Source organism: Episyrphus balteatus, chromosome 3 (genome assembly GCF_945859705.1).
Source record: "Episyrphus balteatus chromosome 3, idEpiBalt1.1, whole genome shotgun sequence".
NCBI lineage: Eukaryota > Metazoa > Arthropoda > Insecta > Diptera > Syrphidae > Episyrphus > Episyrphus balteatus.
Genome location: NC_079136.1, coordinates 71,803,638 through 71,817,304, shown reverse-complemented (window position 1 = coordinate 71,817,304; position 13,667 = coordinate 71,803,638). Strand labels below are relative to the sequence as shown.

The window sequence follows — 13,667 nt, the reverse complement described above, 5'->3', positions numbered from 1 at the left end:
CGTTCCAGATGGTTGATTGGGGGTGGGTTGAGGTTGTTAATTTGACATTTGGAGAAATAAATGTGAGATCTGACGTGTGTGTGTCCGGCAGCAGAAGGACTAACTTTCATACAAAAAAACAGTAAAAGGTATGTGAAGGGAGCTATAAAATAAGAAGGATAACAAATATGTGTGTAATTTGCTGAGCATTTGGATGATAGAAGGAGTCTTGTCAATTTGCACACTCGGTTTCATGAGTATGGTGATAATGACGTGACTAACGTAAATCGATAATGAAGGTAGATTTGTAGGAAGTCGAGAAGTGTTGTTGGTAAGGTATTGAAAGCATCAAACAGAGCTATCAAAGTTCTGGTTGTATGTACATATTATATCCTTTTTCGGATGACAGCTATCAAATATATTTTCATTACAATTCTGTCACAGGTTATAAGAAATTTTTCTCCTGCTATACCTATACCCTATTGGCATATTATAAGGAAGCTGGCAAATATTGATATTTGTTTTATTTGCAACCATATGGTTTATTAGAAAGATATTTGCATCATATATGTTTATAGAGCTAAGTTGTTAATACCTCTTTTGAACAGAAGTGATTGGCTTCGATTTTGTCTCTTTTTTCAATCGATAACCTTATTTAATTAAATTACATATCAAAAGTTTAAGAGCTCATCAGTAAAGATGAAACTATACAGCTAAATACAAATAGCTAATGTTTGTAACAGGGTGTTCTGCCTATAAAATACATCAGAAAGCACACACTGATATGCAGGGATAAAATTTGTTGCTGACTTTAATTTTTTTGAAGGGTGTTTTTGGGAATAAATACACTGTAAGAAAATTTGTAAAATAATCTGTATAGAAGAATGAAGAGTCATATAATATGAAGCATATAGCCTAAGCGATCGGGGAGCTTGCTTTGCAGAACGGTCTCCAATTGTTGACAGGTTGTAACTTAATACGTTCTTTCAACTCATTCCTACCTGAAAATGAAATGAAAGCTGAGACAAAGGGAATATTCGAAAAATATTGAAACGATATACAAAAGAATACCGGACCAGAACATAAGCCTATCCTGATGAAAACACGAATATGGTAGGAAATACGTAAGGCAGGACAATCCATTCCAGTCTAATCCAATTTTAGTCTTAAACAACCTTTAATATGGAATAACAGTGATATCAAGAGTCAAGAGTCAAATCGCTCCTTTTCGGTTATATGCTTATATCCCAATGCTCGTTTTCAAAGATTCTCCAATAGCAAGCTCATTGGGAAAAATAAAACTTCCTTGCAGCACAATTTTCTGCTAACTCCACGCTGCCAAAGAACAATTTGACACCTTTTGGGCCTAAGAGTGTATCTTAAAGCGACAAAACAGAATTTGTCTTTCGTACTCGCTGTGTTGAAAAAGTATTATAAAAGAACTCGACATAAATAAATCCTCTAGTTCAGATTTAATATTTTTTAGTTTTGAATCTTACTCTTTTGGCATATTTCCAAGAAGATGAAAAACTGATTTCGTTCAGAATATTCCTAAAAAAGGTGAAGCTTGCGTCGTCCCTCTTTAACTATCGACCAATTACACTAAACTCCTACTGTCAGATAATGAAATATCTTGAAGAACAAAAAAGTTTAAATAATCATCAGTACAGTTTTTGTACTAGATAGCTAATTTCTCAGCAAAAGTGGATCAAACCTGTACAATATTTCGTTGAATGTAAAATTGTTGTATTTCTTTGGTATTCGATAGAATCTAGCATCAAGCTCTCTTGTCAAATTGTAAGCTTTCGAATAAAGCAAGCAGAAAGACTCTCAGTATTATGCTTTTCCGACTATTTAGTGTGGAACAACCAGATACTGTTAAAATGGCTAAAAATGCTGCTAAGTGCTTAGAGTTACAAAATAATGCTCATCGGTTTCTCCTTTTGAATAGATAAATACTCGCTCAATTTTTCATCCTGCTCACAATATGTTTAAATATTATAAGGGTAACTAAAATTCCTGGAGTGTTCATTAATAAAAAAGAATTGTTCAAAAGAACAGTAGATGATCTAGTCAGGAAAGTACATTAAATCGTTTTTAATACCTGATCAGAAACATGAATGCACGTTGAAAAAAAAGGACACCTTAAAATAAGATGATGCGCGCATTAAATTTCACAACCTTAAAAAAAGGTGATATCTGCTCAAAATACCTAAGGTGATTCCAGTTAAACTCTGTTAAATTTAATGTGAACTTCATCTTATTTTAATGTGCATTTTCACCTTAAAAAACCGACAAAAAATTTAAATTTTAAAATTATAGTCACACTTAAACTTTAGTTGCAGTTTATCACATTCATTTCCAACAGTGAGATAGCACGATGGTAGGGCACTCGCCTAGTGACCCAACAGTTGTAGGTTCAATTCCCAGTGGATGCCAGTGCTTTTTTTTTTATTAAAATGTTTCCACATGAAAATAAGATGATCTCCCGCTTAAATTATTTGCGCATTCAAGATATCAATGTGATTTGTCACCTTAATTTAAGATGGAAGTCATCTTAGCAAAAAACCAACCAAAAATCCGATTAATTTAAGGTGGGATCCGCTTAATTTTATGTGGTCTTTTTTCTCCGTGTGGATACATAAAATAGTCTGTTCTGTATAGAAGAAGAAAAGCTCTTTAAATTGCACCAACGACAAAGGTACACCCCCAAAACACACCTTCCCCTCCCCCAACTGTTCCACTGGACTTTTTTATACATCCTGTACCTACAAATAATGTATTCAATTTTCAAAAAATATAAATTTACATCGAAGTTCTAATCAGAAAAAATAAATATCTAAACTAAAAAAAAAGAAATTAAATGATTCTACTAAAACATTTTTCCATTCTCTTCCTGAAATCCAGATTGAAAACTTCTAATAAATAAACAATAGTCACAATAAAACTCGTTAAAAAGCTTTGTTTAAAAAATACAACTTTGATCCTTGAAAAAAGAAAAAATGATTCGCCTCTTTAATTTGACTAATATTCATATTCAACTAAACCAAAAACTGCGAATAATAGATACCGCATTTCCTGCAGCTATAAAGTCATCAATTCATTCATTGGGTGAACCTCATCCGCGTCCTTTTTAGTTGTGCCATTTAATGTAGATATACAAATATAAATATTCTATAACATAAAAATCAGAGCTGTCTTCTATGAAATTAAGGTATTAGCTGGAGATTGTAAATCAATAACGCCTGTAAATTAAGTGCTAAATTGCATTTAATATAAATCTTCTCGGTATGAATTAAAATTTGAGTTGATTTTTTTGGAGAAACCTACTGAAAGTCTGATTTTAAGAAAAATCCTTTCATAAATACATACATAGTTTTGTAGGTTTTGATTGAAAATTAATTTGATTTTACGAACATTTAGGATTCCAGGAACTTGGTTTTCTGTATTTTATTTGAGCACTACTTTTCGAAAACATTCATCGATAAAACATACATTTTAATTAATTCTAATAAAACCATACATAAAAGTGTTTCTTTAAAATGTCAGAACTAATATTTGAAAAATTTTAAGAAGAAAACCCCACTTTCAATCCGTTTTACATTTTCATGGTAGGTTCCTAAATGAAGTGTTTTTTTTTTCAAGATTCGTTTTCAAAAGAATTTTAATTTTTATTTCCTTTCATAAAAATAAACCCGAACATACTATTTATTTTTTTCGACATCACTGATTCCTAGAATAGTAATTTATGTCAGCCTCTCAAAGTGTGTTCTTTTTTTTATGAGAGGTAGAGTATACCATAGGCAAAAAACCACAGCAATTTAATATTCCGGCCAATTGAATTTCCCATTAGTTTATTTATTTATTTAGCACTCCCTGGAAAACGTCATCCGTCCGTCCTTCAAAAATTTCAACTGTTGTTTCAGTTTTTCCTCTTCTCTCCTGCCTGCAATTTACTTTTCATCTTTTGTTCTTTTCATCCCTTTTAATTGAAGCGGAGCGAAAAGTTCGTATTTGTACTCCCTATATTTTCTCTGCTATTGCTGTTGCGTTGATGCAAAGGGTGAAACAATTAGGGTTTCAAGTTGGCCCTCTTATTGAAACTCACATAAATACATATTTCACTCGATAAAATTGTTATCAATATTGTTTTTTTTTTTTTTTTTTTCATTTCTTCTTGGTCCTTCTGTATGGCGAACTTATGTGCCACTTATTGCACTTACATTCAAGCGAGAAGGGGAGAGAATTCAACACAATTTGGAACTTAAATAATTATAAAGGGATGTAGCATTACACATATTTTTTTGTTGCATTTTATGAGAAAATGTAAAGGTTAGGTAGAGATAGGTACTTAGTTGAGTGTTGAAGTGGCACGAATGAGATTTTTATTGCAGGCACGAGTATTTCGGTTAGAAAATGTGCTATTTTTACGGTATTTGTATATAAGAGGGTAGTTCGCATAAACATTGTATAATGCAATTTAATGTTTAGGGAGAAAGTTCAGATATAACACACTTTTTTTTCGTATATGTCTCTTTAATGCAGTAGAAAATATTCTTGTAAAACTATTTTTAAAGAGGATTCTTTGCATGAAAAGCGTAGGGTAAGAGGACAGTTTTGATGAGATTTGATTTTATTATTTTGACAGCTGTCACCAGTTATATAAAATGACGATTCGGGGAAAGTTAGTAGACATCCATGAATAAAATTTATATTGTCATCTTGTATTTACCGAATACAAATAAAACTGCGAAAAAAATGCAATTTCAGGGTTTTATATGCAATTTTATTTTTTTTCCATTAGAGAATATGTAGAAGTATCGACAAGTAGTGTTTAAGGGAATGGTGACCGCTTAATAAGTAAGTTATTCAAGGATAAAAGTGGAAAATAAAGTTTTCTTTAGTACAGAATAAGTTCGGGTTAAATGGAGCATGCGGGTAATGTCCCCTGTCACATTGAACGTTTCTTGTATGTTTAATATATTCATTGCACTTGTTCACAAAAAATTAACACTTTTTTTGATTTCTTTGCTGACGTGTTCAAAAGGGTTAAGTAAAAAAAAAAATCGATTTTCGGATTTTTATTGGACTTTAGTCAGTTTTCTCTTTCGTTTGCTCCTATCGCCATACCTCAAGCGTATCCCCTTCCATTAGAAATGATTCGGTACAAAGATTTTTAACCAAAAAAAATTTAAATTGTGTGGTACCTACTAAAGGCGTAAGTTGACTTGAGTGCCAGTTTGTTGAGAGTGGGTTAAATCATCGGTTTGATTACCTATTATGGATTCCCCTTAATTGAGGATTTAGAATTCGTGATAATTAAAGAGCTTAAAACAACAACGCAAAATTTTGTTATATAAGCAATGAAAAAAAAAATAAATGCCTGTGGGTAAATTAAGTATGAACAAACTGAATTTCAGTAAATCCTTGATTAAATGGTGCTAATCGAACAAAATTGGCTGATTAACAAAATCTCAAATTAACTGCTCAAATCAAAGATTCCTTGATTACAATTTCAGTGAACAAACGGAATCTACGATTATCAACTGGAATAATCCCTGATTAAAGATAATCGATTGTTAACAAACCGGCCCTAACTCCTTTGTATTTTCTTTAATTTTAAATTACAAAAATATTTGATATTAAGGCGTTAAGTCAGGAGGAAGACAGAAAACGAAAAGTCATTTTTATACAGTAATATATCAGCTCAAAAAGAACTCTCACATATCACATTGATATTTCTAACTTTATTTTATAAATTAAACTTTGTTATCAATATAAACAAAGATTTTTCTTCACTTAACTCCTTTGGATCACTTTATTTTTTGAATATTACATGGCTCTAAAGTGTTAAGTCAACACAATATTTTTTAAGAACGTTAATTTTCGGGTCAACAGCATATTGATATTAAAAAAGATCTTAGTGGATGTAGTGCTTGACTGCTAGTCACTAGTCTGGAGGGTTGGGTTCGAGCCCTACCTCAGGCAGCATTCTTTTCCTTATCCCCCAGCTTGGAAGCCACCCGTGGAATTATATGTGATAATAATCATCTTATTCTTAATTCACTGTACCAACAAAAAAATTCTTTCCTATCTTTCTATTCCTTCTAACTAGTGCCGTGCAGTACCTATGCATTTAAAAGACCTTAGGTCTTATATTTATATGTTTAAAAAAAAATAAAAATATTCAGATTTACAAACAAAAATTGAAACTTTAATTTCATTTTCCTCAAATTAACTTTTCTGACTTAACCCCTTTCTACCCGGCGCCAAAGAGTTATTTTTTATGTTATTAAAAAATGTGTCAATGAAAAAAAATTGCTTATGAGCTCAGTTTAGCTGAGTGGTGCACAGCTCCAGCCAAAAATCACACTATTGTTTTTAATTGTTCTTTTTATATTTTTGACAATTTAGTAGGTATACGTAATAAAAATGTAGTTTTCGAGATACGAGTATAATTTTCCAATGTTTTTTGGCCTATTTATTAGCAGGAAACCTAAGAATAACTTTACTCCGAAGCTCTACTTTAAATCATTGTTGGCAACTTTATAACGCCAAGAACCAAAATAGTAATTTTTTAATGCAAATAATTAGGAAAGTTGTCAAAAATTGTGCTTACTTAAAAAAAAAATCCAAAAATAGCATAAAAGTGCGATTTACTACTTTGGCACTCCTTAAACTTTTTTTTTTAATTTTTGCATTTTTTTTTTCAGTTTTGCCTAAATCAAAAATCGAACATGTTTTTGACATCAATTTAGCTAAATTTTTAGCTTATATACAGTTTCGAAAAAGAGGATTCTATAAGCCCTTATTATGTCCGCCATTTTGGAGCCACCATTTTGAATAAAAAAAAGTTTGAAGCTTTTTCATATTTCTTAAACAAATATGCTTCAGTGTACCCTAAATTTTATGACCTTTCGTCAAGAAATGGCCATGCAAATGATTTTTGACGCCAAAAAGCACCAAACGTATTACTTTGCGGGCAAAGGGGAATTATAGTAAAAACGTTCTTAATCGAAAGATTTTTAAATCTTCAGCGATTTCATGAATTTTACTGATTGTGTCATATGCATTTTTACGTCTTATTGGTAAAAATAATAATTTAGCAATTAATTTATAAAAAAGCAAAAATAAAATATCATAAAAATAGGATTTTTGCTTTTTTTTGGAAAATTTCGAAACGCATGCGCGACCGGAAGTCCTTAACCAATTTGAACCAATTTGTTTTCTTTTTAATATTCAAAAAAAGAATATGGTAGGGTGGTAAAATGATATGAACCGGTTTTGATTATTTTTTAAAAATTTCTTGGTCTTCACCATGCGCTTATACGATTTAAAAGTTTTCCAGTTTTTCGGCCCACTCTATTCCACAGTGCTTAGCTGTTAGAAGTATTCATTTTCAAAAACAATAATGCCGTTTCCTGAAATTCTTTATTCACCCTTTGTACGTGGAAAACTTTATTAGGTATTACTCAAATAATAGTTTATTAATTCTTTTCTACAGAAAATTTATTTTTGTCAACAGTTCTTTGACTGAAATTTAAAAGTTTTTGAGCTTATTCCATAAAATGAGGATGAGGAAAATATTACTAATCTTTTAATGTATTACCAACTTTGGCTGAGGTACTGCAGGTTACATAAATCAATAATAAATAGCCTTGAACTATTTGTTTTCACCCCTTTTTTTGTTATTCAACTACATAAATTCATTATTCTTCCTCGCATTATTATGTTATGTTGCATGTTATCATTTCAATTATTTTTCATTTCTTCCTGAAAATGTGTTGTTCAATTAAATAGTCTTTCCCGTTCTTGTTCGTTCCGCAGAAGTAATAGCTATTAAAAATGTATTGTAAAACATTTTAAATATTAATGCGTCCTCCGCTTTTCGAAACTTCAAAAATATATTTTCTACGAAAATCAAACAAAAAAAAAAAAAATCCCTGCCCTCTGCTCCAAAACAATTTTCCACAAAAATAAAAGTTAAAACTTTTACCAACAGAGCTCAGCTCGCACGAACAATAGATGGATATTATTGAAAAATCTAAATTGCGCAAAACATATACTCGAAAATACCAAACTCAACTGGAGAAAACTCTAAAGATACACAATAATAATTCTAAATTCGAATATAAGGTAAGAAGAAGAAGTTGGCAATATACATGTGATGTTTTTTTGTGCATCAGAGTAGTAGTTTTTGTGTGTTCTACTTACCGATTTGAAAATTCCCAACCATTAGGAAAATTGTACTGAATATTGCAGTAACTAAGAAGCAATCAAGTGATGGTTGTAAAAGTTTTCTTTTCGGCTTCCTCCTTGAACTGCTGAAGGAGGACGAGAAGACTTGCAAAGAAGAACTTTCAGCTGCTGCTATATTGCTGCTGTTGCTGGCTACGAACGATGATGATGTTGTTGATGATGATGATGATGACGATGATGATGCTTCTCTAACTTCAACTCCTTGGTATGGCCTTGTTAATGGTGTTGTAGTGGTAGTAGTGGTTGTTGTTGTTGTTGCTGTTGTTGTTATTGAAGCTTCATTTTTTGTTGGAGTAGCAGCAGCTTCAAATGCTGACGCTGTTTCTGTATCTTCGGTGGTTTCATTTGGAGTCACCATCATCATCGTTTGGGCAGCCTTTTTTGCTGCAGCTGTCTGTATGCACAAATTTCTTAGTTTCAGTTGCTGTTGTTCCAGATCCAGATCCCGTGATAGTGGAGGGTTTCTCTTTGAGTTTACTAACGAGGAAGATTTTAGGGCAGTTGCAGTAGTGGCGGTGGCGATAGTGGCGGTGGTAGTGGTGATGGTGGCCTTCGGTTGTTCGGCTGTTGCCTTAGAACTTGATGCAGCAGTGATTTGGACCGAAAGTTCTTCTTCTTTGAGTGGCTGCAAAGTTTTTTGAAAAGTACCAAGGTTCGACGACGACGACGAAGAAGTAGAAGACTGTTTTGCAATGCAGTTCTTCGGTTTACCAAAATTAATATTGCTTGTCTGTTCACTTGAGGGATCTATTGTGGGAAAAACGATGGCAGTCGTCGTCCTTTGCTGTTGCTGTTCTTGGTTCTCCTTATCAAGATTCTTCTGTTCCTGTTCCTGATGATGATGAATTCGTCTTTTGAGTTTTTTACTATTGGTAATATCATTTGGTCTTTTCGTCATTTTGATGCAGAAAACACTCTGGGGATATGGTATCGAAGTATGTGTGAGAAAAGGACAACTACAGTTCTTTTGCTTTTCGCCACCGATCAATAAGTCTAAATTGAGACCCAGAATTCGATTCGATTGGATAGAAAGTTTGTTCAACTTTTCAAAACGAAATTAAAGATAAAAATGTGTGTATTGAATGCGGTGGATAAATATAGTAGATACGAAGTTTTGTATATTAAAATTATTATGGCCCGTTGATAGGCAAAGTTTTATTTCATTGCCGAACAATTCGATCTGGGCATGGATGGATGAAGACGACCGACGTAGATATAACTACATTTATAGTGTAGTAAAGTTTTTTTTTTTATATGGTCCGAGTTAAAATTGAATCTTAGCCTTATATAGCGTAGCAGCAGCAGTCCGTCTGCCGTCCGTCGTTCGTCCTTCCAATGAGGCAAATAACATGAGTGGTTATAGGCAAAAGAGCAAAAGTTTTTTTTTATGTTTTTCCGATATTTTTTTCTCTCTCTCTTTGTGTGTAAGTATTTTTTTTTTCTTTTTTAATTGATTACCTATATTTGCCTTTAACAAGTTTATTTTAAACTTTTTTTTCGTTCCACACAAACTAGGTTTCTAGCTTAACAATGCTATGTGTTATACGTGTAATTTGAGTTGTGCAGCATTTTTTTTTTCACAGATGAGAACACCTAATCATTAAATTCCTGTAAATAAATAGAAAAAAGGTTTATTGAAATAAGTTTCTTTGGTTTGTTGGAAAATATTTGAAATTGAATTTTATGTTTAACAAATTAAATTTTTTCCCTGGGGGAAAAATATTATAAGGATATACATGGGAATATGAGTACAAAATCAAAAGCTATTAAAATTGTTTATGGTTGATTAACTTAAAGAAGATTACTGGTAAACGTATGCTCTCTTTTAAGTTTATAAAGGGATCATGGTGATTTAAAAATAACATAAATACATATTAACATAACGTACGGTGTTTTTTTTTACTAATTTTTTTTAAACCAAACAACTTACATTTTTTAAAAGAAGAATAAAGAGAAAATGTCGAATTTAGTCTTGCCCCGCGGCCCAAGCAGATTAACGTACGCCTTTTTAACTAATTCAGCAAACCCGAATTTTTGTTTTTTAGTTATGAATAGAGTCTAAAGAGTGCCTTCTTTTGATGTCTCATTCGATGGATTTGAAGAAAATTTTTGAAAATTCCGAATTTTTAGACAGGGGGTATCCCTAGGATAATTTTTGAAAATCTTAAAAAAATAAATTTGTAATTTTTTTAGCTGAATGCATAGGACTGTTCACTGTGATCTCATATCTGTAAACCAAAACTGGTTTCTGAACTTTTATCCGAAAATATATGCTTCCGAATGAAAAAAAAAAAAAAAATATTTCAGTTGCAAATAATTCAGCAATCCGAACTTTTAAAAACTTTTGGTTTTCAGTTATGAATAGAGTCTAAAGAGTGCTTCCATTTGATGTCTCATTCGATGGATTTGAAAATTTTTTTGAAAATTCCAAAATTCCTACAAACTTTTTGTTTTCAGTTATGAATAGAGTCTTAAGAGTTCTTTCTTTTGATATCTCATTCGATGGATTTGAAGAAAATTTTTGAAAATTCCGAATTTTTAGACAAGGGGTACCCTTGCCTAATTTTTGAAAATCTTAAAAAAATAAATTTGTAATTTTTTTAGCTGAATGCATAGGACTGTGCACTGTGATCTTATATCTGTAAACCAAAACTTGTTTCGGGACTTTGATCCGAAAATATCTGCTTCCGAATGAAGGGAAAAAAAATATTTCGATTGCAAATAAAATTCAATCATTTTATAAAGCAGATACAAGAAATCCATAAAATTCTTATTTTTTAAACTTGGTGGAAAAGTTTTCTTATAAGAATATAAACAGTCTACAAAAATATTTTGAGTGAAAGGTGTTTTTTTTTTTAGGAATGCTGAAATTTCGTTCGTGAAAATTGGTAAAAGTGATTCATTAACCTAGCACCAGGTCTATTAATTTTGAGATGCGCAGCAAAAATCTAACGTGCTAAGGGTGTGTTTTTACCGGAAAAAAATCAAGAATAAAGAAAGTTCATAAGATAATTTCTGGTGACAAAGTGTTTTTTTTTTTTTTGTTTTAAGGATAGTGAACTAAAAATTCTGTAATAAGTTTCAAAAAGCCAATGATTTTTTTTTAAATTTAATTATAAAGTCGTTCTATGTATATGTAGTGTGAACCAATTATAAAATGAGCTTTTCGGTGAAAGGGTGTTTATTTGAGTGAAGAAAAGAAAATTATTTCCGAGTAAAATACATACATCTTCTAGCTCGAAAAAAAAACACCCTTTGATCAAAAATAATAGTACGAAGCGTTAATTTTTGTTCTATCAGAAATTTTAAATTCATTTCCGTTCCATGTCTACCACAAGACATAAAACATCAAAAAATACAACATGTGTAATGTGTAACATTAAATATTTTGGCTTGGTTTTTCGAGAATTTCAATTAAAATTTAAAAAAAACTGTTACTTACACTTAACTGTTTCTTTTTAATACATTCACCTGAATACAGTAAAAAAAATTCTGTTTGCAATAAAAAAAATTACATGTAGGTATGTATAATGTATGTATGTATATATATTTCATTATTGAACATAAAAATAAACAATCCTTAAATTCGTTTAACAACAAAGTCCCAGAAATTGAATTTCCTAATTTTAAAAACAATCATCCACATTTATGACGATCGTTCACACTTGTAGGCTTGGTAAAAGCTTCAAAACCATAACATTATTTAACCTAATCGCAAGATGCAACAAGTGTATCACCTTCAAAATCACAGCCCAACGAAACTCTATAAAAAATAAGTACACAATATAATCAAAAACGCTAAGCTTTGAGTTCTCTCAAAGCCTTTTAACACTTGTCGTAAAAAATCATTAGGTATCGTTCTTAAAAATCATCATCTTGCTTCCTTTTTTTGACATTAAACGTTCACCTTTCTCGTTAAAATGAAATATCATCTAAAGCAACCTTATACAAAATGTCAAATATCGTATTTATCTCCTATTTAAAATAAAACTTTTTGAGCATGTATCTGTTAGCCTTTGGGTTTTCTTTAAATCCCTGACTTAAATGTATAGTTAAAAATCAACTCACGAATGATAAAAAAAAATCCCTTTTAAAAACCAATTTGTTTCATTTTTACAACCCTATTGTGCTTCCTCATCGTTATCATCATCACAATAGTTAAGCATGAGACAAAGGACTCGCCTCATCCTTATTTCAATGCCACCTCTTCCTTCGATCGATTCAAGCCAAATGCGAGATTTTAACTGTACACAAAGTCGTAAAATGTATATGACACATGAAATCAAAGCCAAAAATTTCAATTTAAATACCAATATTGTGATTTTTTTTTTTTGTTTTTTGATTTTTTTTTTTTATCTTTCGTTGATGTTTTTATGGATTTATATGGACTTTCAATTTTTATGATGTCAGTATTGATGCCAAACATATGATGGTAAAGTAAATCATTGGCTGTTGTGTCAATGAAACTTTGAAAAAAAAACCATAGATATTTTTTTTATATTACGTATATCCAGGAAAAGAGGATATCTGGTCCTGCTTTGGATCTATATTTTATATTAATGATACTGTCAGGCTTTTTTTTTTAATATACATGAATTATTCATTTTTTATATATTTTACATTTTTGCATTCCGTCATTTTTTTTTTTTTTTTTTTTGATGTCAATACTGCCGCAGTATATGGTAGACAATTTTATTTATTCTGCATGCATGAAATTATAACATTATTTGTGGGATGAGAATGTGTGTTGTCTTCTTCATTTATGTAAACAAAAAAAAAAAAAAATTTAATCGATACAAGAATATTAGGCTCAACGCATATTTTATATAGGTATTTAAAAAAAATATGCAAACAATTATGTGTTTGGGAGAAAATGATAACTTCAAGAATTTATTTTTAATTTAGTCAAGGTTTTAAAAATACCGATGAGTACATTAAAACGTCCTAAAAGAGTACTTTGAAATTACTTTTTTGTTGTAAAAACGTCTTATAAATTTATCAACCACGTTCCACTTGTCTTCTCTTTTATCACACCGAAAAAAAAAAACCAATATCAATTTAACATTTTTTAAATATCAAATTAACATTTTTTAAATATCAGCCAAAAATGCTCTATAAAATGTGTTTTATGATATTTAAAATATTAAAACAACATTTTTATTATCAGGATGATATTTAAATGTCACATTTTGGAATTGTTTTTTTGATATTTTATTATCATTTTTTCATATCAATTTCTCATTTCAAACTATTGAAAAATATTAAATAAAAAATTCTTAATGTGTACTAATTTAAAGGCGCTTTGTGTTTTTTCGAGGTAAAATGTATGATTTACTGAGAAAATTTGATCGGCACTAAGATTTTACTTCACATAGTTTGGGAGAAAATAACAAAACAATTATATCACCTATAACTATAATAGAAAAAAT

The 13,667-nt window shown here is 30.7% G+C and overlaps 1 protein-coding gene across 2 annotated transcripts in view; it reads right to left on the bottom strand.

The window, feature by feature from the left end:
- Nucleotides 1-13,667, bottom strand: part of LOC129915307 (immunoglobulin superfamily member 10) — a 454,480-nt gene that overhangs the window by 244,169 nt on the left and 196,644 nt on the right. For both annotated transcript variants that reach the window (XM_055994794.1, XM_055994795.1), the window contains exon 3: nucleotides 8,194-9,846. In XM_055994794.1, coding sequence (XP_055850769.1) covers nucleotides 8,194-9,136 — 943 coding nt within the window. In that variant the 5' untranslated portion in view covers nucleotides 9,137-9,846. The remainder of the gene's footprint in view (nucleotides 1-8,193; nucleotides 9,847-13,667) is intronic.